General features: G+C 45.3%; 1 protein-coding gene across 1 annotated transcript; it reads left to right on the top strand.

The window, feature by feature from the left end:
* The first annotated feature begins 1664 nt into the window (after positions 1 to 1664).
* Positions 1665 to 25928, top strand: SDC4 (syndecan 4). The gene is made up of 5 exons (XM_075011478.1): positions 1665 to 1822; positions 20137 to 20278; positions 21771 to 21814; positions 22555 to 22741; positions 23161 to 25928. Exons 1-5 carry the CDS (start codon positions 1736 to 1738, stop codon positions 23310 to 23312), a joined length of 612 nt encoding a protein of 203 aa, XP_074867579.1. The 5' UTR covers positions 1665 to 1735; the 3' UTR covers positions 23313 to 25928.

The following is a 25928-nucleotide window of genomic DNA, read 5'->3' as shown; positions in this document are numbered from 1 at the left end:
TGCTTTCAGGATCTCATTCAGGAACACAGTGATGGAACATTCCTGTTTCCAAAGACAACAGTGGCAGTTTTAAATTCCAACAGAATCAAACTATTTTCATTTTTCATCATTCATCATCATGTATTCATGTCAGATGTTGTAAAAACTTACATTTTGGACCTCTATTATGTAGTCATGTTCTTTTATGGATTCCACTTTTTATGATAATACTTGTTGCAGTTTTAAAATATAAAAAGGAAAAACCACCTGAACTCAAATCCTGCAACCATCTCCATGCAACTAGAGCCCTACACTTGAATGAGATTCATACTGGGAGCAGGGGTCAAATTGCTACCTGTCCCAGATATAAACAACACTGAAACACTTTTCTTATTTTAAATATCTGACATGAAGGTTGAAAATATTCCTTAAAATTGTATTGCATTATTTAAAAAGAGATATAGAATTTAAATGCCCTACTGTGAAACTTCAAGAACATGTTTGCTCCTAACATGCATCAGAAACAGATTATTTCCATGTTTATCAAAAATAATGTATCTAGGCACCATAACTTTTAAGTGTGGTAGTTGCAGTCAGTCAGTATTCAGGAGCCAAACAGATTTTCCTGGAAATTATTTTGCATAAGTATTGCCTGATGTAAACTTCCCTGAAAACATCATCAACCTTCACCATTTAGTCTTAAGTGCTGGAGGAAACACTGTCATCAGGGTCTTCATTGATCAATATTGTTTTGGAGTCAGGTATGGGCCTGAATTCTGTAATTAAATCCTTGTGGCAATCAAGACCTTTATGCTGGAGTGGTGTCCTACTGAACTCAAAAGCAGCTATAAAGATCCACACACATTAATCAGATTACAGGATCACAGGTGATGGCAACGTGTTGCACATAGGGACATTTTGGGAAACTAATGTAAGGGGACTGCATAGTGGTGGTGCAATGTAGGGATTGGTGAGGGGGTGGAATGCAAGGGACTAGGCAGGAGAGCTGGGAAGAGGGCTGTTGGATGAAGGGAGGAGAGCACTGTTCCCTTTAATTTTTTTCCATCTGTGTGGAATAATACTTTACGTGCACTGAGGCATGTGCAGATGCGCACCACCATTAAACTACCTGCTGCCAGCTGTGCTCTGCTAATCAGCGAGGCAGCATTTGAATCTCTCATGGGCTGCAGCCCAAGCGCTCAGCTTAGAGGCAACAGTGGCGGACAGGACTTGTGGAGGGGGCATTTAAGGAAGGAGCGGGGCAGGGCGATGCTGAGCATCGGATTTGAGAAGGTCGGTCTGGGAGGGCTCTGGCCCAGGAGGTTGGCAAGGGCGGGGAGGGGTCGGGCCCTGGAGGGGGGGCTTTGGGTGGGGGGCAGGGCGGGGTCAGGCCGGGGGGGGCTTTGGGCGGGGGGCGGGGAGGGGTCGGGCCCCGGAGGAGGGGGGGACCGTCGGGTGGGGGGGGCAGGGCAGGGTCGGGCCCGTTGGGGGGGCCGGTGGGTGGTCGCGCGGGAATGGCGGCGGCCGCCGGCGCTATCGTACCCCCGGCGCGCCCCGGCTCGGCTGACTGGACGTGGAACGCAGCAAGACCCGGGCATTCCCCAGCGAGGGCCTTCGGCTCCGGCTCCGCCTCCGCGGGGCCGGGCCAGGCAGGGAGGGGGCGGGGGCCGGGCCGCTTATAAGCGGCGAGGCGGCGGCGGAGCGGACTGGTTCCAGCCGCTAGACTGTTCACCTCAGCCGCCGCCGCCCGCGCACCATGCCAGCCCTGTCAGCGAGGCGCCCGCGGGCGCTCAGCGCCGCCCTGCTTCTCCTGGTAGCCGCCAGCGTCGCCTCCGCCGAGTCGGTGAGTGTCCGGGCGGGTGACCGGCTCGGGCTCCTGCGACGCGCCGTGTGGACTGGGCGCGTCCCGGCCGCTCCCGGGGGTCCGCCAGCGGAACGGCTCTCCCGGGAGCCTCTTCCCGCCGCCCTGCCTCGCTGGTGGGTGCGTGGTGAGGGCTGCCCGGGCCGCGGGTGGAGCGCGGTGTCCCGCGGCCGCCCCGGCCTCCCGCGCCAGCACGTGGCCCGCGTCGCTGGCCAGTGAGTAAGGCCGCCCCGGCTTGCGGCGCTCGCTGGCTTCGCGCGGAACTGCTGAAATCCCCCGCCCAGCAGCTGGGCTTTCCTCCAGCTCTCGTGTGCTCATCCCTGGCTTCCCGGCCTCGGCCTGCCGGGCTGCTGAGGGGAAGCCCGCCTAAGAGGCTGAGCCTCCTTCAGCAGCGGCTCCCCCAGCCTCACTCCAGCTGGGGCAGGAGCAGCGCAGCTCCAGTCCCATCCTGACCCCTAGCGAGACCCAGCCTTGCCGATGGAGGAGAAGAGGAGTGTTAGGCGGCCTTTCCAGGAGCTCTGACATCCCGATTTTCCCCTTCCCCTCTTTGAGTGATTACCCTGTGGAGTGCCCCAAAAGATCCTTCCCTGACTTAATAGCCTCTGCGTTGGTGGTGCAAACCTGGCTTTTTCCATCACGACCGAAAAAAAGTTTTGAGGGAGAACTGAAAAGCCTTTATTTCCAGGTGACTTTCGTGCCTGCTCTTGAAACAACCTATATCCAATAGTTACAGAGGGGGCGTGCTATTGGGCAGGAGGGCTTTGAATTAAATAGGGCCACAATTTTTCCCCAGTGCCCGTGAATTTTGAATAGGAGGAAAGGGCAGACCTATTTAAAGGCTGTCCTTGGTTGTGTTTCTTTGTGGAATGAAAGAGAGGAATAACTAGTTTCCATCTGAAAATATACTGGGGACAGGGCCACGTTGCTTGATGGATGCTGAACTACTCTCCATTATCTATGTATTGTTGACTGATTCCTACCATATAACTGACTAACCTTTTGACTTACCATTTAAATGGCTTTTGCTTGTTTTGCACTGTCTGCCTAGCCTCACACCCCAAACTCACTCGTGTTGTGCTTCCTGCTTTCCTATCTCTGCACCATGTTCCCTGTTCTGATCCCAGTCCTTTTTGTCTTGTCCTCTACTGGGTCAGAGACTCCTTTCTTTTTGCTTCTCTGCACCAGCATGGGGTCTTCCATCACTTGTCTTCTCCACCTCCTTCCAGTTATTCACAAATCTTAAATCTCATCTTTAAGATTTCTCCTTCTCCTCCATCGGCAAGGCTGGTTGTAAGCCATCGCCGTCAAGACCTGACCCAAGAAGTTTATGCCCTGTGCTATGCCTCAGAGTTGGCTTCCCCCCCCCCACCCCTCTAATCTCTGATTTGCTCACCTCTAATATAATTTTTTTTTTTCTGATTTGTCAACCTTGAGTACTATTTTGGTTCTCTGTGCCTTAAATATTGAGTCTGTTCTGGTATGGCTGTGGTCTGAAGAAGTGGGTCTGTCCCACCAAAGCTCACCTATTAAATTATTTTGTTAGGCTTTTAAAGTGCTACTTGACTGCTTTTTTGTATTGTGGTAGGTTAGTTGTAAAGTGAGCAGGAGGATGAAGACTGTAAAAGCATGGGACTAATGTGACAAAGCAGAGCCTGCAGCGCAGGAGGATGGGTAGATTTGGTTTCTGCCCTAAAGCGCCACTGTTGTAGTCCACCAGAATCTTTGATTAGACAGCAAGAAATCTCTTAGACCAGAATACATGAAGTGTCTACTCCTTTACCGTTTCTCAGTAGCTCTCCCTGGCCGTGTCTACCCTAGCCCCAGACTTCAAAATGGCCATGCAAATGGCCATTTCGAAGTTTACTAATGAAGTGCTGAAATGCATATTCAGCACTTCGTTAGCATGAGGGCGGCTGCAGCACTTCGAAATTGATGCGGCTCATCCTGACAGGGCTACTTTTCGAAAGGACCCTGCCTACTTCGAAGTCCCCTTATTCCCATGAGCTGATGGGAATAAGGGGACTTCGAAGTAGGCAGGGTCCTTTCGAAAAGGAGCCCTGTCAAGATGAGCTGCGCAGCGGTGAGGCGCGTCAATTTCGAAGTGCTGCGGCCGCCCTCATGCTAACAAAGTGCTGAATATGCATTTCACCGCTTCATTAGTAAACTTCGAAATGGCCATTTGCTTGGCCACTTTGAAGTTTGGGGCTAGGGTAGACATGACCCTTATGAACAGCAATCCTGAGTGAATTCATCAGATAGGATCCTTGTCTTGGCTGCCAATGGGCTTTCCCACAAGTAAAACTGAGGCATAGCACAGGAGTAAACTTCTTGGTTCAAAATGTTTTTTGAATGCTCTTTGACTGACTGCATTTGGTAGGAAATTAACATTGCAATAGTGTGTTCATGGGGAATGAATGGGCTGTGGATTTTGTGCCCTCAAGAGTTCACTCTTCCAAAAACATTTCTTCATAGCTGTATCTATACCTTATGATGAGTTTGTAGAACACTCAAGGCAAAACATTGCCCTCTGCTTAACTAGTTTTGGTTGTGTGCTAGTGTTGCAATACTGAATTTATTTACAGCCTCTAGTTTGCTTTAGAAGTGCTGGTGATGGTCCTACCCCTCTCACCAAGGAGAGGTCTCTGCTGTGGTGATGCAGCTTCTAGTTTAGTGTGGAAGGAGTTGGTCCCTTTCCGTAGTGTTTGGTACAGCATGCTGGATTACACTTGGTGTGGCTTGGGTGTACAAAAGCAAAATACAGGGAGAGTGCGCGCACACTGTTGGCACTCCACAGGACATGGATTCTGTCTCGCTTGTGTAAATGTAAGGTCAGGGACTTGCTATCTTGTCTGTAGAGGTTCTCCCAGATCTGCGGAATGAAAGAACCAGAAATGCGTTGGCAGCTGGCATGGGACTCTGGCTCACTGCAGCCACTCTTTTTTTTTTTTTTCTGACTGTTGCAACCTTACCCATGTAAGAGGGCTGAAAATATTCCTGAAAGCTCTATGGCATAATGCCTGTGATTGGGTCATGTTAAGTAACTGTCCCTGTGTGCTATTATAAATGTCAGAACATTATGCTGTGCCCTATTGGTTGTGGGTTTTTGTCTTTTTGCGTGTGCAAGATCAGTCTGTGAGAAGCTGTGCTGCTGCCTTTTTTAAGGGCTGGAATTCCGGATGATAGCACCATTTCACTTACTGGTCCTCCATTTATGACATCCAGATTGTCTGTCTGGTTAATGGATATCCCTGAAGGCTGAGCAGGGGTGTCCATGAAAGAAAAGCTGAGCCTACCTCTGCTGCGACACCTGCCTGCTTTATGCTGAAGTCTTAACGCTTCCCAGAATTCACTGGGTATCTGACTGAGCTGATGTTTTGTTGATGGTAGCGTATTTGGAGAGTAGTGCAGCATTATTAATGTTTAAACCGGTTTGGCTTGTCGTGCTACCCTCAGTCCCTGAGGCCTGTTCTTTCTGCTCTTTGCCCGTTTCTCATTTGTCCCTCCCAATCAAATCAAGCTATTGCTTGCACATGTTATGTATAACTTTTTTTTATTTTCTATCTGCTTTACCTTCTGACTTGGGCAGGCTCACAGGTGAGTGAGTGGGTTCAGCCAGGGTGTGATTTAACTTGTCCAGAGCATTAGCTGTCCAACATAGAGCAGAAGACTGGTACAGAGACTAATGCATGTGGAACGGAGTTTTGAAGGGAAAAAAAGATGAAGAGCTCTTGTCGCTAAACAGAATGCATTTTCTCAAACTAGCAGCTGTATTGGGGGGAATGGGCCAATGGCTTTCGACCTGCAGTCCATCAGTTCAGTGCCTCATGCCATGTCAAATGCTGTGCTGAGCACATGCAGCATTTACAGTTGAATTCTGTCCAGTCAGTTTTTAGTCTGACTTCTATGGTGGTGGTTTTTGACTTTTTTTATTAAGTACGCCCAGTACCTACAACTTTCAGATTGTTTGTTCGTTTTTTTTAAAACAACTTATTTTGTAAATGGAAGAAATTGCCTGTAGACCATAAACTTGCCATCATTCTTATGATTGTGTAAAGAAATAAAAAAAATGAGGAATATAAAAGTCCAATTTTATTCATAAAAAAAAAATTAAGAAATGCTGAGTTAATGTACTGTCTGGAAGAGCTCTGAGTAACCCCAGTGTACAGGTACCTCTAGTTTGAGAACCACTGTTCTGTGTTGATCCATGAGCCACAAGTAGAAGTGCCAAAGAAGTCTGCAACTCTATTTGAAATTTGTTAGGGATCTGCAGTTGAGAGAGCCAGGGGGAGGTGTAGGTTGAAAACAATGGGAATAGGCAGTTAATTGCTTTTAGTCTTTTTTCCAGATTTCATTGCCATGTTTCTAATATGCAAACTTGTTATCCCTTTTAGGATGGAAGTGTTGTCAGCGTTGAACTCTCAGTTCAGTGCTGAGTGCTAAAAACAAGATATGCATATTTTAAACAGAAGTCCCCAGAGCCTTTCCTTCTAGCCTAAGCAATGAAGTCCTTTGGACACTGAGGACTGGGAAGATGGGGCCCTAAAACTGTTTCATGAAGTGCTTTCCAGAGTGGAATCTGGGGAACAAATTCCTTGAATAGGGGACTCAGAAAAGTGACTTCCCTGAGAAGAATTTGAGAGCTGCTCTTGCAATCTGAATGAGTTGAGGCAACCCTAGGCTGAACTCTCCACTTGTATGGAGAATGGCAATATTGGAGCCTCCCAAACTCACTGGCTATGGTTACTCTAGTGAGCTTTGACTAAAGCAGAGTTTTGTTGCCAAAACTGGTGGAATGTCCACACACAATGCTTTTTGTTGACTGTTTGTGGATAAAACTCAGCACTTTTGCTGGCAGTGTTTTGCCTCTCTGCCATGAGGCATAACACTGCTGTGGACAGACTCTGGTAACAAAAAGGCTGTGTGGATGCTCTGGGGAGGCCTTGTCTCAACAGACAGGACATCCAGAACAATGGGCAGCCCTGTCTGCTGTGCTGCTGGGTGCCTGATTTGTTGAGTGGCCAGGTAGTCCCACTGCTCTGAGTGGAGCAGTCTTGCGATTGGCTTTGTGTGTGGCTGCACTCTGTCCATAGAATCAAAACAAAAAAGCAGTCAAGTACCACTTTAAAGACTGACTAACAAAATAACTAATACATTATTTTGTTAGTCTTTAAAGTGCTACTTGACTGCTTTTTTGTATTTGATAGTATATAGACTAGCACGACTCCCTCTCTTACTATTCAACATGCAGGGCACTACATGTAGCTGTTCTGATGGAGATCTGTCCATAGAAGTTCTGTTAGGCAGTCTCTTCAGATGGTGACCTCTGACAGAACACTTTAGTATAACCCTAGCCATTATGTATAAAGTTAAACATGTTTGTTATCCTAATGCTCTAACATGTTCTAAACAGTCCCACATTACTGGTATTACACTAGGTCCTTGAGATAGCTGGCAATTGCTGTGGTAAAGATATATGGATTGTTTGCTGAAACTCACCTCTAGTCTAGCAGCTGTGAGAACTAATATGGCTAGGGGTGCCATGGACCTTTCTTTCTGGTTTTCAGGGGTGTGTGTGTGTGTGTGTTTTGGGGTGGGGGGAAGTGGTGAGGTTTGGAAGATCAACATCCCCTCTCTCAATGTGCAAGCCTGGAATCACTTTCAGGATACTAATGACTCTCCTGGTATTCGGTTGTTACTGCATATAGTCCTGTCTTGTCCCATTTCTGTCCTAATTCCCAACTGAGATCTGCTAGCTTGACTTCTAGTCTGACTACTATCGTAGTGCAAACTTCAGCAGAATTCCCACAGCCTGTTCTTACTGCACTTCAAACTTCTATTGCTGTGGAATCGTTTATCGAAATCTGGCTAGCTGCATGTATCTGCTTGGCTGACTTAATCCCCATTTGGTTGGTTTGAGGACAAACCGTTGCCTTATAAACAAATGGGAGTGTTTTGTTTTGCTCTATACATAGTGCTCAATAAATGCCTGGTGTGTGATTTGATTTGGTCTGGAACTACATCTGTAGGGAAAATAGTATGGTAGAGTGGGTTCTAGTATCCATAAAATAAGTGACCTGTCAGAAGAAGCCGCTGTTTTCATACTGAGATGAGTAGAATTAAGTATTTATGCAGTGATTGCTGGGCAATTCTGTGGTGTGTATCCCTGCACATAATGGACTCCCATCAGACTGGACTATAGTTCCACTGCATGCATCTTTGCACTATCAAAACAAAAAAGCAGTCAAGTAGCACTTTAAAGGCTAACAAAATGACTTATTAGGTGGGCTTTTGTGGGACAGACCCATTTCTTCAGACCATAGCCATACCAGAATGGTCTGAAGAAGTGGGTCTGTCCCACAAAAGTCACCTAATAAATTATTTTGTTAGCCTTTAAAGTGCTACTTGACTGCTTTTTTGTTTTGATAGTATAGAGACTAGCAGGGCTTTCTCTCTGTTACTATCTCTGCACTACTGTGACTTCATGTGAGCTTTATCCTGTCCCTATAGGAGTCATGATCTGAACAGGGTTTTTTCTGGGTACTATACCAACTATTTTGGGTTAGCAAAAGATTGTAGTTAGGGAAGTACAATCCCCTTGTTGACATGGTTTGCCAGTATAAAGATGCTGAAACAAATACACTGTTAAGCTTATCTCATTTGACCTGAATCAGTGAGCTTGTGGCTGCTTGCTGAAACCTGGTGGGATGCAGGCCCTGTAGGTTAAGGCATGAAATGATTTGCACCAGAATGATGCCACTCTGAGGCATGGCTGAGTTCATTGCCAATGAATGGGATGGAGGCAGTGTGTTGAAAAGCTTTTTGCTAGATGTGGTAAGCTACTGAATTGCTGGGCCATAAAAGATCTTACTTGAATGTATCACCTTTGGCATTTATTGGATTAAATACTTCTAACTGCAAATGGGTATCTGGACAGAAAGGTTGAGAATTTTCTGTTAGATGCCAACTTAAGAGGTTACGTATTTTAAAACCCCATGTCTCTTCATCCTGTGGTTGAGTTGCTGAAGCATTTAAATCTTAGTGGCCTCTGTTCACAACTTCTCCAAGAATGGTAATAGAGAGATTACACTCTAATTTGGACTTGTGGCAGTCACTCCTTTTTAAAAAAAACAAAACTACTTTTTCTAGAAGAAGTGTGTGGTTCTATAAATCTCTTGTCAGCTACTTGAATAATAGTTTTGTTTTTCCTCTTCATGAGAATTCCAGTGACTCAGAACTTCCTTGATGTTGCAGTCATGTAGTGGGAGGAGGGCTTTTCCTAGAAAATTGGGTTCTGGCAACTTCTGATGGTGAGATGTTGAACTTTTGGACCACTGAACTGATGAAGTGCAGTGAGAGGAAGTAAAACCTCTGACATCCTGGAAATGGGGATTTGGTCAGTATTCACAGTGCCAGGAGGGCTTGCTGCAGAATCCCCAGTCTCATCAGATCAGGTGCTTCACCTTCTGGTTTTACTTCGGAGACTGTTTAAAAAGGCTGCTTCTACTTGTGGTCATAGGTGGGATAGACCTCATTTATGAGCAGATTTATTCCCAAGAAAATACTTATTGCAAATGTACACTGGATCCAGAATTCTCTCATGCTCTGAAGCCTCTTTATAGAGTGCCTCCAATATGCTCTCTGTCTTGGCATTATTTCTAATTAAACAAAAGGTCAAGCATTAGAAAATCTGTTAATGTGCCTTGTCTTCCTTGCATGCTGGTAACCAAATAACTTAGTGCTATGAGGCTCCTCTCTTCCAGAAGCCAAAGAAGGGGTTACCAAACAAAATGGTCTTGTCCTAGATTGCTGGCATGCATTCAGAGGAAATAACCAGATGGTGGTGGGTGTTGGGGAGGGGTGTCCGGGGTGTGTTGGTAAAGATGATAAAATGCCCTGTGGGAGGGACCAGGTCCTAGAATTTTTGGGTTCTTTTTTAGCATGTTTAACTTCAATAGGTGTCCTGCATGTTTCTGAGAGTATGAGTACCTAAACAGGAAAATCTTGGGCATTAGCTTCCTGGGCCTGGACCAGACCTTAGTGGAACCGTTCTTTGGTATATTTAAGGGCTTTTTCTCATTCAGCTACACTCTAGGAAGGAAGGTTTTGCTGTCATAGCTGTTGAAACAACAACCAGTCCTATGGCACCTTAGAGACCAACAAACTTATTAGGTCATGAGCTTTTGTGAGTACAAGCCACTTTGGATGGCACAGCTGTGTTTTTAGTTTGTGTTTTTTTTTTTTTTTTTAAATCTTCATTGAAGTGAATCCAAACCTAAAGCTCTAGGGCTATGTCTATACTACAAAGAACTTCGAAGTTGCTTACTTCAGAGTAAGCAACTTAGAAGCAGAGTGTCTATATACACTGTACTTTAAAATTAAACTTTGAAGTAGGCCACTAATTCAGTCCCTGGAATGGAGTAAGGACTTCAGAGTTGGGCTCCCTACTTTGAAGTAAGGGAAAGTGTGTATAGACTCTGCTGGCTACTTTGAAGTAGTGCCTAACTTCAAAGTGAACTTTTAAAGTTAGTTCCTAGTGTAGATGTACTCTAGGTGTTTCAATATAATTTGAACATATTTAGATTGTGGGAAACATTTGCAGGGTTCAGTATCTGGATCTTAACTATAAAGCAAACTTAGATTCTGTGCATGGTGGGCCATTTTAGCTCTGTTTTGAGCCAGCTAGGAAAGGCACCAAACTTCTGTTGTGCAAGACTTTTTTTTCTTTGAAATCTGATCTTGCTGACACTAACAAAGGAATATAGAAGTGCAAGACACACATGAGCAAGTAGTGCACACAGGTTTAAAATAAAAAAAAAAAAACAACCCAGCCTGATAAAATAACTTGTGGGATTGAGTTATGCTTTAGGAAGGATTTCCATAAATTTCCATCAGGTGAGGGAAGGAGAAGACTGAACTTTTGAAAACAGGTACATTACACTGCATTCTTTGACTCTGGTCTTTTGTATACCATGCTTTGAGGTTTGACTGAAAATCCCCTGATAAGAGGATAGTCTGCTGCTGAGTACCCATTGTAACTTCACCTCCCTGGGAGAACAGGCATTATGGACTCTAATTCTCACCCGAGTTTGGAAGTTTTGGCTGTCAGTAACTGGCTTTATTTATCCCATCTTGAGCAGCTTAACTGAATCTCCCTTTAAGACAGGAGTAGATCCCTGTGGCATAGGTGTTGAAGTTACTTTGTAACCAATAAAATCCAAACACCTAGAGCTGGTTCATCAGAAAAGTTTTAATGTTTGAGTGCCCTAGCTGTAAATAAATCTCTGCATGTGCCTGTCAGCCAGGGGAACTGTAAAAACCCCTTTCATGGCTGTTTGCTCATTATCAGACTGTACTTCAGCAAGAATTCCTCTCTGAGTCAATCCTTTCTTCCTATTTGCATCTTCTGCAGTGTGTGTGTTTTTTTTTTTTTTATTAGTGATATATGCACTAAGCCTTGAATAAGTGAGGGCTCTGTTAAGTTTTGGCCCACATGCATTTCCCTAATGGATTTTGGACAGCATGGAAACCAACAAATACAATGTTACCCAGAGCAGTCTCTGAATTGCAAACTGGCACTTGATCTCCTTGGATTCTGGATACAGCAAAGCCACCTTGCTGAATTTCTGATGGCAAATTGACCTCCAGTGTTTAGTACACTAATCTGACAGCAGAAGATGAGATCCTGTCATTGCAGGAGTAGCTGACAGCAGGAGTGGGGGAAGCAAACCTCTCATTGTTGGTGTTTGAAAGCAGCACAATAGGAATGTGTAGAAAGCATCATAGTGATTCTGTTCTTAGTGCTATCTACCTGAGGAGGAAATGCAAATGTCTGTGCTATAATATGAAAGTTGAATTGCTAACAACTAGAAAATGCCTGCCTCAGGAGCCTTTCTCCCTACAGGCTTGCTGTCACACTGACACCTGTACAGCAACTGTTTGCAGAAGTCCGACCTGCCATTCTCTCTTGCCACTGTCTACTCATTCTGAGTCTATTTTCATAGCTTCTGTTGAGCTGAGGACACTATATAGCCAAATAGTTGTGATAGCTTGGGTATAATGGTAGTTCTGCTTAATGAGCTGCTGTCATATGACAGAGCACTTCAGAGTTTGTTGGAGGAAGTGCCACTGTGCATTTTCTCTGAAAGGGCCTAGCAAACTGTCTGAGCAGGCTCCAGCCCACTTAGTGCAGGCACATGCAGGGGAAACCTGGACTTCAGGCTTTAGTGCCGGGGAAGAGCTGAAGGAGCCATCTATCCTGTGAACCATGTGGAGCAAGGTGACAAGTAAACAGGCACCAAAGATGGTCATAGGGCACAGTGAGCCAGTTAACATGGATTTGTTGCAATACTTGATATTCAGAGGAACACTGGTATAGCTGGGTGTGACCCAGGATTGAGATGAGATTATTTACTCTGCTCCAGGGCACAGAAAAGATTTCTTCAGTGTCTTGGCTAAGGAGCTTATGTAAAAGAGGAGGAGCTTTGAAGTGAGGAAAAGAAGCAACCCGTTTTCTGCTGGTGAGACATGAGGGCTGTTTACTCTTTAGGTGCTGCAGCAGGTCTGCAACAATGTTGTAGTGCAGATGATCTCTGCAGTGATAAGTGTATCTTTTGTTTCCATCCAGCAAGAGGGCTAATCAGTGTCAGTTGTGATGGCTTTTGTGTGGGCACATGTCTTTAAACACAGATTCTTAGAGTACATGCTCCAGGGCTGGCTTTGCTTTCGTCTAGTCCCCCTTTTAAGAATCCTTTAAAATGCACCTCTAGATTTCAAGTTAATAATAAAACTTCTACTGCATGTAACCTAATGTATGTGTCTGGGAATGATGGGAGTATGCTCAGGTATCATTAAAATAATGCATGCTACTACTGTCCAAATGCCCACATTGAAGCCTCTGAAGTGAAGCTAAGCCCAAGCACACAGTGACTAAATTTTAAGCTGGCTGTGTTAGAAGAGCGCTTGTCTCTGTCATGAAATCCTAGCTAACACTGTCCCATAAAGACATTGTGCTAGTCACTAAATCCACAAGTACACAAACGGCTGAAAATCTATGCCATGAGCTGCATCTTGAAAGTGCCAAATGGTCACTGGTCTGACGAGCTTTAGCACAGCAGTGTCCAGTAAGAATTCAAAGATCACTACACTTTTTGTGGTTGTCATCTTTCCATATTCTCCACATTCTCCCTCAGCCCCCTGCTCTAAATAAATACCTTCCTCTTCTCCAGAGCCCTCATTCTAATTGAATGCCAGATACTCATGGGAGCCACCAGGGCTGCTGCAGCTGCCACCATGTACTTCTCCCAACAAGTGGAGGGGCACCTGCACAGAGCAGACCAGTATCAAGAGGAGCCACATTTAAAGGCTCAAAAATCCACATGCAGCTCAGGAGTCTTATTTGCTACAACGCAATTTCCTATTCACCACATGTGGCGAATGTATTGGACTTTAACATAGTCTCAGAAATAACTTCAGCCTGCCTGAGTAACAGGGGATCCATCAATCTTCCCTACAATTAAGTTGTGTGTGAGTAGCTTTTCTTCAGTGGTTTCGGCTTAAAAGCCCTAGGTCCCACTCTGGACAGCTCATTGGAAAATTTCTGCTTGCTGTGCAGCAGAACTGTGGAAAAACTAGAATGCATGAAGAATATGGAAGATTCAACACCATTACATTAATGGTATGCCCTCACTTTGGAGTACAGTGTTCAAACAACCTCAGAACCCTGTGCTCAGAGAGAACAATGGAAATCCCTAGTCCATGAAGAGACCGAAAATACCTGTTTAGCTCACTGAGTTTGAGGAGGGGGCAAGGTGGTTCCCCATATAAGGGTAGGTCTACACTAGACATTAAAGTCCATTATAGATATGTCTAGTCCAGCTAAGCAGATCCCAGACTGCAGTTCTAACTACAGGAATGGTTGTTTGGCTACCCTCAATAACAAAGGTTGATGGGAGAAACTCTCCCATCCTGTTGACCTCCCTTATTCCTCATGAGACTGAGTACAGGGGTTGACTGTTGACCCCCATACAGGTGTGTGGTGTTGGTTTTTTGTTTGTTTTTTTTTTTTTTTTTGTTTTTTTTCCTTTGGTGCATCTCCACTAGGCACATGAAATTGAACCCCAGAAGTTTAGATGTAATCTAGAATTGTAAATACAGAAGGTAAACAAGGAACTTGTAACTCCACCATGTAACCCAAGAACAAAGGAACATTGTCCACCTTTCAGTTTCATTCAATTGAAAACTAGGAAACCTTTTACACTGAAACCTTGCTAGAAGATATTGAGATGACAAATCCAAATAGATCTAATTGCTCCAAATTCTATCTATCTGGTGAACAATTGGCTGTACTGAGCATGCTGGCTTGCTAAAGAGCATATGTTGATTAATCACTGACCAGATTAAGAAGAAACTTCCTATATGGGCAGGCTAACCCTTCACTGTTCCAGTTTGGAACTTCTGTCTGATAGAGGAGGGTGTGAGGATACTGAATTAGATGGATCCCTAGTATGGTCCTGTATGACTCTCTTTAATGCAGGGGGAGGGTGGGAAGAACTTCATCACTAACTGCAGGCTACAGTGCCTGTTGGTGTCTGATGCCTGTCTCACTATTTCCTTCCATCTTTCCCTATCCACTCTGCACTGGATTAGTTTGGTGCAGAGCTAGTCTACAGAATCTACTACATCTGTCCATTCTCTGTGGGGGTCTGCCTCTCCTATTTAAACCATCCATTTTGCTGAATACCAGGGTCTTGATTTTCTTTTTTATTGATCATTCATTCTGCAAATGTCCAGATAGTTGTAGCTTCCATTTTATAACCTTCTGCAGCTGGTTCTCTTTCAGCTGTATCTTCCTATATAATTCTTCATTGGTGGCCTTCTGCATCCATCCTATTCAGAATCTTTCTATAACTCCTTTCAAACACCAATATTCTTGAGTCTTTATCACCCATGTCTCGCATCTGTATAACATGCTGCTGAATGCACATGTTTTCAAGACACCCAGCTTCATTAAGCTAATCCATCGCCTTCAAACTTGCTCTTGTCTGGTGGGTCAGTCACTTTCTAGCAGCCATACTGATGGTGTGCATTTGTGAGACATGCATTCAGTTGAGTCTGGCAAACTTCAGTGCTCAGCTGTAGGCATTTCATAACAATGGAGGTTTTACTATTGGTAAACATGATTTATCTGCAAAGGAGCCATCATCCCCCTTACCCCTCTCCTCTCCCACCCCCAGTGTAAATAGTTAACAAAAGGCTAATTTGCCTCTGTTTCCCACCCTCCCAGTTTTGGCTCAGGTCCCTGTTCTTTAGTGTGGTGTGAAAGACTTGACTTTCAACTTACTCCTGGGCTTGTGCGCGCATTGCTGGTGAAGCAGGTCACAGTGCTCTGTTGCCTGGCTTGTTGCAAGCCCTCTAAAGAGCTCTCTGCATCCCAGATGCCTGAGGCTGTGGGATGTGCATGCCCTGTGCAACACACATTCAACCAGCCTTCCAGAAGTTTGGATTCACTCCAGACCCTTCTGTATGATCAGAGAAAATGGCCCCCCCAAAGGCCGACCATGTGCATTTGACGCCATTGTTGTAAATGTTGTTTGGTTTCTGATCCTGCGCAAGAGCGCGCACACACGTACACTGTTTGAATTGATGTGTGGGCTGGAGGAAGCAGATGGGCTTAGTCAGAGTTCACTGTTTTTTCCCTACTGAGAACTTGGTGGTAAGGAAAAAGTCCCATGTTAAGTGGGAATTGTGTGTGTGCTGCAGTTTGAGCAAATTGAGAAGTGGCTAGTGCCAATGTGGCTCCATTTCAGGAACCCAAAGCCACTCTCTGGAGTGGGAATCGGCTATCACAGGTTTGCCAGCTTCTCTGCCTAGAGCTGTGGGCTGCTGATTCTACATGAACAATGCATGCAGAGGTGCCTGCCTCCTGTTTCTTGGCACTGCTAGCATGCTAATCCCTGCACTCATGTCTCCAGTAGGATCCACGCAAAAGTAGCATGTGATGGTAAAGGCGGAGTGTGCGTATTCCCATGCATACCTGGCAACTAAGAACTAAACCTTTTTTGCTACAAGTAGGCAGAGAGTGCCTGCCTTTTCTCCTCCTTCTCCCCTCAACGTCTCACTCCATTGAGTGTCAAGTAAGATTAAGAACTACTTAACCTCAAGAAATCCTGAACTGGATTTCATCCTTCTGCTAAACAATTCGACTAAAGCATAGTAGTAGCAGTAGGGCATGACTTCAGCTGCACAAAGAGGTGGGGCTGTGCAACCATTTAGCTTCCCTCTCCCAAGAGTTGCCCTGAAGCAGTTCCAACTCTGTAATAGCAGGTGGCAGAACTGGCTACAGTTTACATCAAATGCCAGCCTTTCCAGCTGGTGACTGCCAAAAGTGTTTAGCTATATGTGGCTGTGTAGGACACTTCTGCAAGTGTCAAATGCTTTTGAGAAAGGGTTAGAGCAGTGATTCTTAACCTGCTTACTACTGAGTCGTGTATTATGTGGGCTGGCTACATGTGTCCTTGAGTATGTCATATGTCTCAGGCTGAAGAGACAACTCATTGGTTTTTCATACCCAAAAACTGCCTTCTGGGGAAGCCTGTAGACTAAATGGTCGGGGTGGGGAATGGAGAGTTTCCTCAGTCTTCTAGAAATGCAGGTCTCTGTAAGACAAGTTTTAAAAAACTGTCACATGGCGTGAAGCCTCTTGGAGCCCACAAGCTCCACTGGAGTCTCTGAACTGCTCTTGTGTGCCCTTCACGGGTGTGTATGTGAGGAATGTCACTGTTCAGACCCACCCTGCAAAGAGCACTTTACTATTAACTCCTCTCATTCAGAGCGCTCTGCACAGTTGGTTTTGCAGCTGTTCCCAGGAGGTGCCTGCTCAATACTTGGGCATGATTTGGGTTTGTATTGGGAGCAACATGGAATGAATATCCTACCTGCATATGTATGTTTGAAGTGAGATGCCCAACAGCACCTTGGTCCCTCATACTTTGGTCTAGGCTCACAACCCCTAAGGCAGTGTAGGGGAAAAAGTAGTAGTTTTCCAGGTGTTTGCCAGGAGGTTACTGTAGATGGAGACTGAACTTCCCACTTCTGGGCCCTGGGCTAAATGACCCAGGACATGGAACACTCCATATAATTGCTTCTGTTGTTGTGAGTCAGACTGTGTTAATATTGGACCTTGTTTGCTCATATACACACTGTCTGTCTGTTTTGATGAATAAACCCCTACTTCTGAACTTAGGTTCCAAAGTACCCACTAACAGCAAATGCCCAGCACTTAATCATTCATGGTGTGATCTGATAATGCAAGTTACTCAGTCCCTTCAGACTGAGCCAGTCTAGCTTTCTCTGAGCCTCCCTTGGTAGGTGTTTGCTTTGGGTCTGTGCTGAGGATGGCTGTGATTCATCCATGTACAGAAGTACAGTCTGTGTGAGCTGGCACAAAGGTGTCACCAAGCACCGACATCTACTGTACAAGGGAGAACCTCAACCCATTGCCATTACTCTGTCAAAACAAAAAGCAGTAAAGTAGCACTGTGGGAGACACCCTGGTTTGCTGAATCATGGCCTGATAGCAAATGGGAATCCAACCCTTTCTGTATATTTAATGAATCATATGTAGTCTGGGATGGGAGCAGCAGCTTCATCATTGCAGCTGTGGACTATGCTGCCAGAAGCCCTGGTACCTTTGATGGCTTCAAGTGCCTCTATTCCAATTAATGATGGAGCAAAAATTGTCCTGTAACTGACCAGTGATGCTGGGGATGTTTTGTTCCAGGCTGGCTTTTCTAGCTGTGTTAAGGCACAATGAGTGATTAGGGGTCTGGTAGCATCAGGCTCACTCCTTTGGTTTTCTAAGATGCTCAGTTGTGTTCCTGGTCCCTTTTGACTCTGAAGGGGTAGAGTGAATCGGATCTGCTTGAAACTTCTGCCTTTTTTTTCTGGCCCCTTGAATTCAGGCTATAAGGAGAAGCTTCTCAAACCCTGGCTGCAGGGCCTGATGGCTGGGACCACCCCAGTATCTACACATGTGGAAGTGTATCACTAATGCAATGGGAAAAGAACACTAGTACCTGGCACTGTAATAGTCTCTGGATCTAGCCATCCTGTAGTATGTAGGCACAGTATCCAGAACAGATTAGAACCAGACTGAGAGATGACACCCACTGATGGACATGACTGGAGACAAAAGGGACTGTTGGGGGTGGGGGGGGGAAGCATTGGCTTCTGTACCTGATGGATGGAGTTAAACTGGGCTGAACTAATTTTTTGTGAAATCTTAACTTCTCCCCTGTAGGGGCAAATTCTTCCATTACTGAAGTTATTTATGGTGGCAGACTGACTCTGCTCTCTGTTCTGGAGGGTTGCCCAGGGGTTACTTTGAGTTCAGTGTAACTCTCAAAACATGTATCTGGGCAAAGTGGGCTATGGTGTGTACTTGTTAACCATATTAAGTGCTTGTTACTGCTGTAAGGGGGGTGGGGGTGTGTGTGTGTGTGTGTGTGTGAGATCCTGCACAGTTTGGCTTTGGTTGTAACCACTTGCTCAATTAAAACTCCTTCAGTCTGTGGCCTGGCATCCTGAGCCCTACAAATAGACCAGGGATGTCTGCAGTGGTACACGACTGGGGTGAGGCTGCTATCTGACCCTCTGTGCCCCTGCCTTGAAGCACTAAGAGCACTTAGCGCTGATGAAGAAATATTTCCAGTAGCTGCCAGATAAGACAGCATTCCATGGAAGCAGGGAGAAAGATTGGGGGGGTGGGGGAGGGTGAAGGACAGTTAGCTGCTTTGATGGAGAAACAGTCTGCCCTCCTTCCCAGACTAATCCTGCATAGTGAGTTGCTGCATCCCCAGGTAACACCAGGAACATCATGGCCATCTTAGGGCTCCCATTATTTCAATGGCTAGTGGAGTGGAACTGGTGTTACAATGGGAATCCTTAGAAAAATAAGACTAGTTGGTGGCAGCAGCAGTGGCTGTCCATTCAGTTTGCATTGTACTTTCAGCTGTAGGGAAAGGGTTAACTCCCTTAATGAGCAAATGACTGACTTAATGGCTGTGGAATTGTGAATTGCTGCTGGAATTCCACAGAACACCCTGGATTCTACCAGTCTGGAAGTGTGAACTGTCCATTATCTCTGTTATGGAAGCATGGCCTGGCCTAGTCCTAAAGCATTGGTGTCCGAAAAACTTAACGGATTGCCACGGAACCCCCTGGCCCCCTTGCAGGATGACTCGCTGGAGCTGCAGAAGCTGCCCCTGGCTGAAGCCATGCCTTGCTTGCTAGAGCCCCCTCCCCCCCAGCCCGGCCTCCATGCACTTGTCCTGCCATGTGGTGGGGCACAGGCACAGGGCGGCCAGAGGGGTGCCTCCCATGTGCGGCTCTCCTAAGCTGCAGTTCACCACACTCCACATGTGGCGAACAGAGAGCACGTGGGACATCGTGGCCCTAGAGGATCACAGAGATGTACAATGTAGTTTTGGGAGCTAATGTAATCTTGGCTGAAAACTTCAGTGGCCCAAGCAAAATTTGGGTTCTGATCTAAGCCATTGTTATGCAGTTAACATCCGATTCTTTGGCTGGGCTCCCTTTGCATACCCTGCAGACTGGCTCATCTGTGCTGCCGCCGCCATGCTGCTGTTACTCCAGTCCCAGGAGCATGGTTTTATTTTCAGAAGGAGACTGCTGAGCACTCTGCTTTTTGACTTGTGTGGTGGTGTTGAGGGGACACCATACAAATGAGTTGCTGTTTTATAAAACCCTTGAACTGGCTATAGTCTGTGGAACGATTGGGCGGGGCAGGGAACAAACTTGTTACCTTTTATGTCTAATAAAATACCTGAATGGTGAATGAAAATATTGGACTGGGGTTTGAGGTTTCAGTGCCAGAGCAAAAAACCTAATCAAGCCTAGACACAGGCTTAGAAAAGATTCTCTAGGTTCAAGTCCCACAACAACTCTCTTGCCTGTCGCTATGAACTTGCTCCTCCCTGCTGCTTCAAGGGGTTCTGCCATGAGCTCTTGCCCATAAAGTTATTTTAGACCCAAGTCACTTCATGGAAATCTTCCAAACCTACCCACAGTCTGGAAATCCCCACTCGGGCTGATCTTTGTTCCTGCTTTCTAGGGGAAATTAAGCTCTTAGATTAGTAGCTGGGCTGAACTGAACTTCATCAGCTAGATGGTGAAGTATTGTGCTGGCTCAGCTAATCTTATTGCAGATGGTGGCTGGCAGCCTGAGAACTTGATCTGGGTCTCTGACTGACTGTCTCATGCTGACTTTCCCTTCACAGGTGAGAGAAACGGAAACCATGGACCCAGAGAAGTATGGAGAAGACTATTTCTCTTCAGGAGCCTTGCCGGATGATGAAGACATTGGTGACCTCAGGCCTGCCATGGATAAGGATGAGTGGTTTTCAGGTTCAGGAGATGATGGTATGTAGACAAGCAAGAAAGTCTTTAAACTGGAGTCTTCCTTTGACTGTTACATCTTCTTAGTGCTGACCTGGAAAATGTACATAGTCCCATTAGAGAGCCTGAAACTCATGGAACTTGCAATGAGCTGTAGTCTGTAAAGCTAAACTCAGCAAGTTCTTCAGAAGGATCCATAGAGCAGCCTACAATAACCTCCCATATGGCAATTTGCTTGGATGAAATACAGTAAACTCTTGATTTTTAATGGACCCTGATATAACAAACACTGTCGACCTGCACCGCCACCCCCACCCCCCCCAGTAAATGCCAGAGACTTGCCCAGAGCCACTGCTGGAGTGGCTATGGCTGCCTGGGGTTGGAGGGACCACTGTCAGAGGAGCCAGGGAGGGGGCTGTGGGGGCCACAGGAGCTCCTCCCCCCCCCCCCCCCAGCCCCATGTGCATGGAGCATGTCAGCAACCAGCTGCCACTGCCTGCAATAGCACTGAGCAGCAGCCATGGTGTTGGGCTGCTGCCCACTGGCAGGCTGGGGTCAGCCACACTGTACCTTCATGCAGGCAGCTCAGAGCCAAGGGGTTGGAGGAGCCACAGCTCTGGGAGCTGCAGGAGGTGGGAGGAGCCAGGCCAGCCTTCTGCTCCTCTCCTGGTAACTGGGAGAGGGAGATGGTGTGAGGGGAATAGGAGGGGGGCAGAGGACAGGAGTGAGTGATGGACTGGGAAGGTCAGAGCATCATAATGCAGTATAACCATTTAGATGTAACAGACTTTTGGCATTAAGGGACACCCTTTTTCCCCCATTAGTCTGTTAAAATTGGGGGCTTACTGTGAACTAAGAGCAAAATGGCATTATGCCTCAAAGTGGCACTCATTCTGTCCTCTCTTTAGATACTTTAAAGTAGGTCACCTTATAATGAGATAGTTCTGTTAAATTTTACTTCTGTCCAGCCTCAGCATGTCTGAATCTTTCATGTTTGCTTCTAAAACCAGGGTAGTAGTACAAACTAGGTGAGTGAAGTCAGAGTTTTCAGAGAACTTCTTTGTTTCAGAACTCCCAGAAGAAACTAGTTCCAACAGCTCCTTGTTGCCATTTGTGTTCACATTGTGCTCTGAAAAGGTAAAGGGTGAGCTCTGCCATTAGCACATGGCATGTTCAGGCAGGTCTGGTGATTAGTGTGTGAGCAAATTGTCTTCTGGGGTGGGGTGGGTGTTCAAGCAAATGCCCTCTGAAGCCTGCAGAGCACACCAGAGCGTATTTGCTTTCTGAGTAAACCCTCCTATCCTGCAGCAAGGGCCATGTGATGGACCTGAAGACTACTCTGAATGATGTAATCTCGGACTTGCATCACATGGCTTTGTGTAATCAAAATTCCATTAACTGGTGAAAGTACTTACAGATAAGAGGAAACTTAAACAATAGCAGGTCGTTAGTGGCTGGGCTTTGGAAAAACTCTGAAAGCAAAAAGAAATTAATGCTGAATTTGCATATTTTATAGATGCTGAAACTGACTTGCCCTCAACTACTGAAGAGAGCCCTGTGGTTGGTATTGTTTGGTTTGTTTCTCTTTTTCCCCTAAGCAAGCTCAAACAACCTAGACTAACAGTCCCTCTCTATGGCAAATCTGCTATCACAGAATCACAGGGCTAGAAGGGACCTCAGGAGGTCTAGTCCAGCCCCCTGCTTCAAGCAGGATCAACTGCCACTAAGTCATCCCAGCCAGGACCTTGTCCAGCTGGGACTCAAACCTCAAGGGATGGAGAATCCACCACCTCTCTAGGCAACACATTCCAATACTTCACCACCTGCCTGGTGAAGTAGTTTTTCCTAATATCTAACTTACACCTCTTCCCTCCAACTTCAGACCATTACTCCTTGTTCTGCCATCTGCCACCACTGAACAGTTTCTCTCCCTCCTTTTTAGAGCTCCCCTTCAGAAAGTTGAAGGCTGCTATTAAATCATCTCCAAGTCTTCTCTTCTGTTAACTAAACCAGCCCAAATCCCTTAGCCTATACTCATGGCTCTTGTGCTCCAGACCCTTAATCACTTTTGCCAGCCTGCTTGCCTGTGAGCTCTTCCCTTAATCCACTCTTCCCCAGCAGTTGACTTCCACATCCAGCCCACTGGCATGAGGGGAAATAATATGCTCACAATGCACTGAACTCTCTCAAATGACCTCAGTTGTCCTGCCCCTAAAGGGTGTCTGCCCTGTCCTCCTATCTCTCCCATTTGAAGTGTCTTGTTGCTGCTCATGACAAGGTTGTTTCTCTTCCTTATTCAGCTCTCTGGTGATAACCGTATCCCTGAAGATACTGGGGAAAGGGCACAGGCTGTGGATGAAAATCTGGTGGTAGACAATGAAATAATTCCACCTAAAGCCTTTCCAGATGAAGTGAACCCATCCAACAAGATTTCAATGGCCAGCACAGCCCACAGCAGCCTCTTTGACAGAACAGAAGTCCTTGCAGGTAGCTTCACTCTCCCAAAGCCTAGTGAGGAAGGGGAAATGGATGCCAAAACTAGGGTTGTATGATTGGTCACTTCAAATGAAGGTGAACCAAAGGATGCACTCCATTGATCACTTGAAACTGAGGCAACTGACTTTGCTCCAGCAAGCTGGGAGGCACTGGGTATTAGGGTAGGGAAGGGCCTTCCAATTAAAGCAGGACAGAAACTGACCTATTTATACTCATTGTCATAGATAAAGTGGCTTCTGATCTTTAAATGCCACTTGAACTGAAAATTGCCATTTTCAGCAACATGGGAAGCTGTCAGTAAAAGGCTCAAACTCTGGGATAGATGTCATGGTTTGACAGCTGAGTCAGGTTTTTAGAGGGTGTTGGTTCCTTCCAAAACAATCAGCAATTCATTCATTATTCTTTTCCAGCTCTTATTGCAGGTGGGACAGTTGGGCTGCTGTTTGCTGTCTTCCTGATCCTATTGTTGGTTTACCGCATGAAGAAAAAGGATGAAGGCAGTTATGACCTTGGCAAAAAACCCATCTACAAGAAAGCCCCTACAAATGAATTCTATGCTTAAAGCCACCAGCACCTTGTTCCCCTCTGGGGACAAAAACTGTCAAATCATTTGGACCTCAGCTGAGACATGCAGAACAAACGCTGTCTTGGATTTAATTTCAAAGCGATTTTTAAAAAATCTTTGTGCAACCCTTCCATCTTGCTAAACTAAGCAGGGCATGACAAAATGCGGAGTCTGGGGAAATGGGAAGGGGGCATGGCTATATTTGGGGTTGGGGTGCCAAAGATCGCCAAATCCTTTTTTTTTTTTTTTTTTGAGTGGAGGGTGTACATAAAACAGCTTATGGAAGCTAACTGCGTGTTTGTTTGCATCTGGTGTGCAACTCTCCAATTTGTCTTGTTTTGTAGAAGGTTTATTCTGTTTTCCCTCTCTGTAGTACTGGACCTGTACTGCAGCAGGTCAGTCATGTAAAGTGTATTATGGAGGATGAATTTCTTACACTACAGTGTACCATTACCTTATCAGCGAGCTGCTGTGCCCTTGGCTCAGGAAGCCCATATGCCAAAAGGGCCCATGGGAGAAATAACTGGTTTAAACAGTTCTAAAACTTCCTTTTTGACTGGTGGTAGGGTCACTGTCCACAAAAATCAGGAAAGCCTGGTGTCTTCCTTGACTCTGACTAAACTTTCCCTGTATGAAGTCATCTACAGGTTAGAGAAATTAATTTTTTTATATAAGATTTTCTGATTTTTAGTAGAAAAATGCCTTATGTTGTACGTCTGTAGAAATATTGTTCTGAAATCTTTTTACAATCATCTTGTTTCCTTTTAGATGGATACTTCTAGCTGTATATAGTGGTTTTTATACAACTTATTGTCTGAACTGAAGCAGCATTGGCTGTAGTATGTTACAAGTTCTCTGTTCTATATAGCAGCCTACTGTATGCAGTGGATAAAGATATATTTATGGGGTTTTCCATAATTGTTGGATTTGATTTTTATAGGATTATTTATAGCTCCTTCTCATATTTTTGGTAACTTTCCTTTTTATATGTAAAACACTAATATAATGAATCTTATGATTGAAAATTATTTAAGCTTTATTCTGTGAATTTTAATTATCAACTGAAGGCAATAACTTCTAGAATCTCTATGCAAAATTGAATTCTTAAAACACGATTGAAGTATATTATAGGGAAAGATGGGATTTCTTTAGCCTGTAATATATTATATGCAATCTTATAGAGCAATATATTTTTCCAGTAAAGTGTACAAATGTTAAGAAAAAAATTGCTAGAGGTTTTTGGGCTTGTGCGGCCTTACTGTGTGTAAGGCAGGGCATATTTGAGCACTAGCTTATATGCTTCTCTTCGTGCAATGTCTGTTTTAATGTTGAACACAAATATTTTCCTTGATTTGTTCATAACAAGTGGGGGGGTAAAGCTAACAGTTGCTGAACTAGCTAGGTTACAAACATTCAATGCATGCCATCAGTTGAAAATGGGTTTGCTATGTTGTCAGGGGAAGGAGAGTCAGTCTTGCACATTCATAGCCAGGTGGTGAAGTTGAGATCCCTTGTTCCCCTTATTTCAAACCAACACTTCTAATTGACAGCATGTGATGCCAACAACTTGGAAGCCCACTGTGCAAAGGAAGTAAGTTACCTTTTCTCTTGCCCAATTGCCCTTCAGTTCATAGGCTAAGCATTTTACGAGGTTTTTGAGCTAGTCTCCTTTGTTCCCTTTTCCCTTCATAAGGATGACTCTTTTCCACTATTTAGAATATTTGATTGTGCTTCCTGCTAAGGTGGCCCATATGGGAACCCTGAGCCCCTTCAAGCTACTTGATGTCCTAATGTGTCATTTTAAGCAGATCCTACCTCTTTCAGAGTTGGTTTAGCGCCACAAAATATTCTGAGGTGAGTAGAAAAATGCATACCTGGCTCATCAGGTTTTCTGGCCATCTTCAGCCAGTTCCAAAACTGGTATATAAAACATCCACTTAATTGGTCCTGTTGCATCAGTCTTATTAGAGCTGCATCTCCCCCACCCCCCACACTCCCTTATAAGGAAGATTACAACATGGGGTTGTGTGTGGGGATGGGGGAAGAGTGGGGGGGGGGGGGGGGGCAACTGCATAGCATAGTCTGATATCCTCTTGCACAAGACTGCTAAAAAATGGCATTCATTTTGAAGGCCCTGAAGAATCTGCCCTTTCATAGAGGTTAGACCTGAGTCTGTCTGTCTATAGCTGTTAGGCATTTGTATAGCTTAACTGAAATCAGTTCAGGTGCACCTGATTCTAGACTGATGCAAGGGAGAGGACAAGTGGTGCTCGTGTTCTGCAGCTGTGGGCAAGGGGTCTCTTCTGATCACCATGCTAAGGTTTGATCCTATAGCTTGAGAATCCTCAAACCAAACTCTCTAGCAGGAGTTCCCCTCTTTAAAGACAAACCTGTTCTAGAGCCTCATTTTGGAATTAGTGGAAACTTTCATTTTTAAATCCTGCTGTTATGGAAATAACCATGTGCAACTCAGTGGGCATACAATGCCACCTGTGAAGCATGAATTGTCTTTTGATATTTGGAAAAGATTCTCTCATGTAACTATACTGTTTTGTTGTTTGGGGCTCCCCCCACCCTTTCTGGTACTTGACCAAATAAATGGTACTTTCTAAA

Source organism: Carettochelys insculpta, chromosome 17, assembly GCF_033958435.1.
Source record: "Carettochelys insculpta isolate YL-2023 chromosome 17, ASM3395843v1, whole genome shotgun sequence".
In the NCBI taxonomy this organism is placed as follows: Eukaryota; Metazoa; Chordata; order Testudines; family Carettochelyidae; genus Carettochelys; species Carettochelys insculpta.
This window is presented reverse-complemented; position numbering and strand designations above follow the sequence as displayed.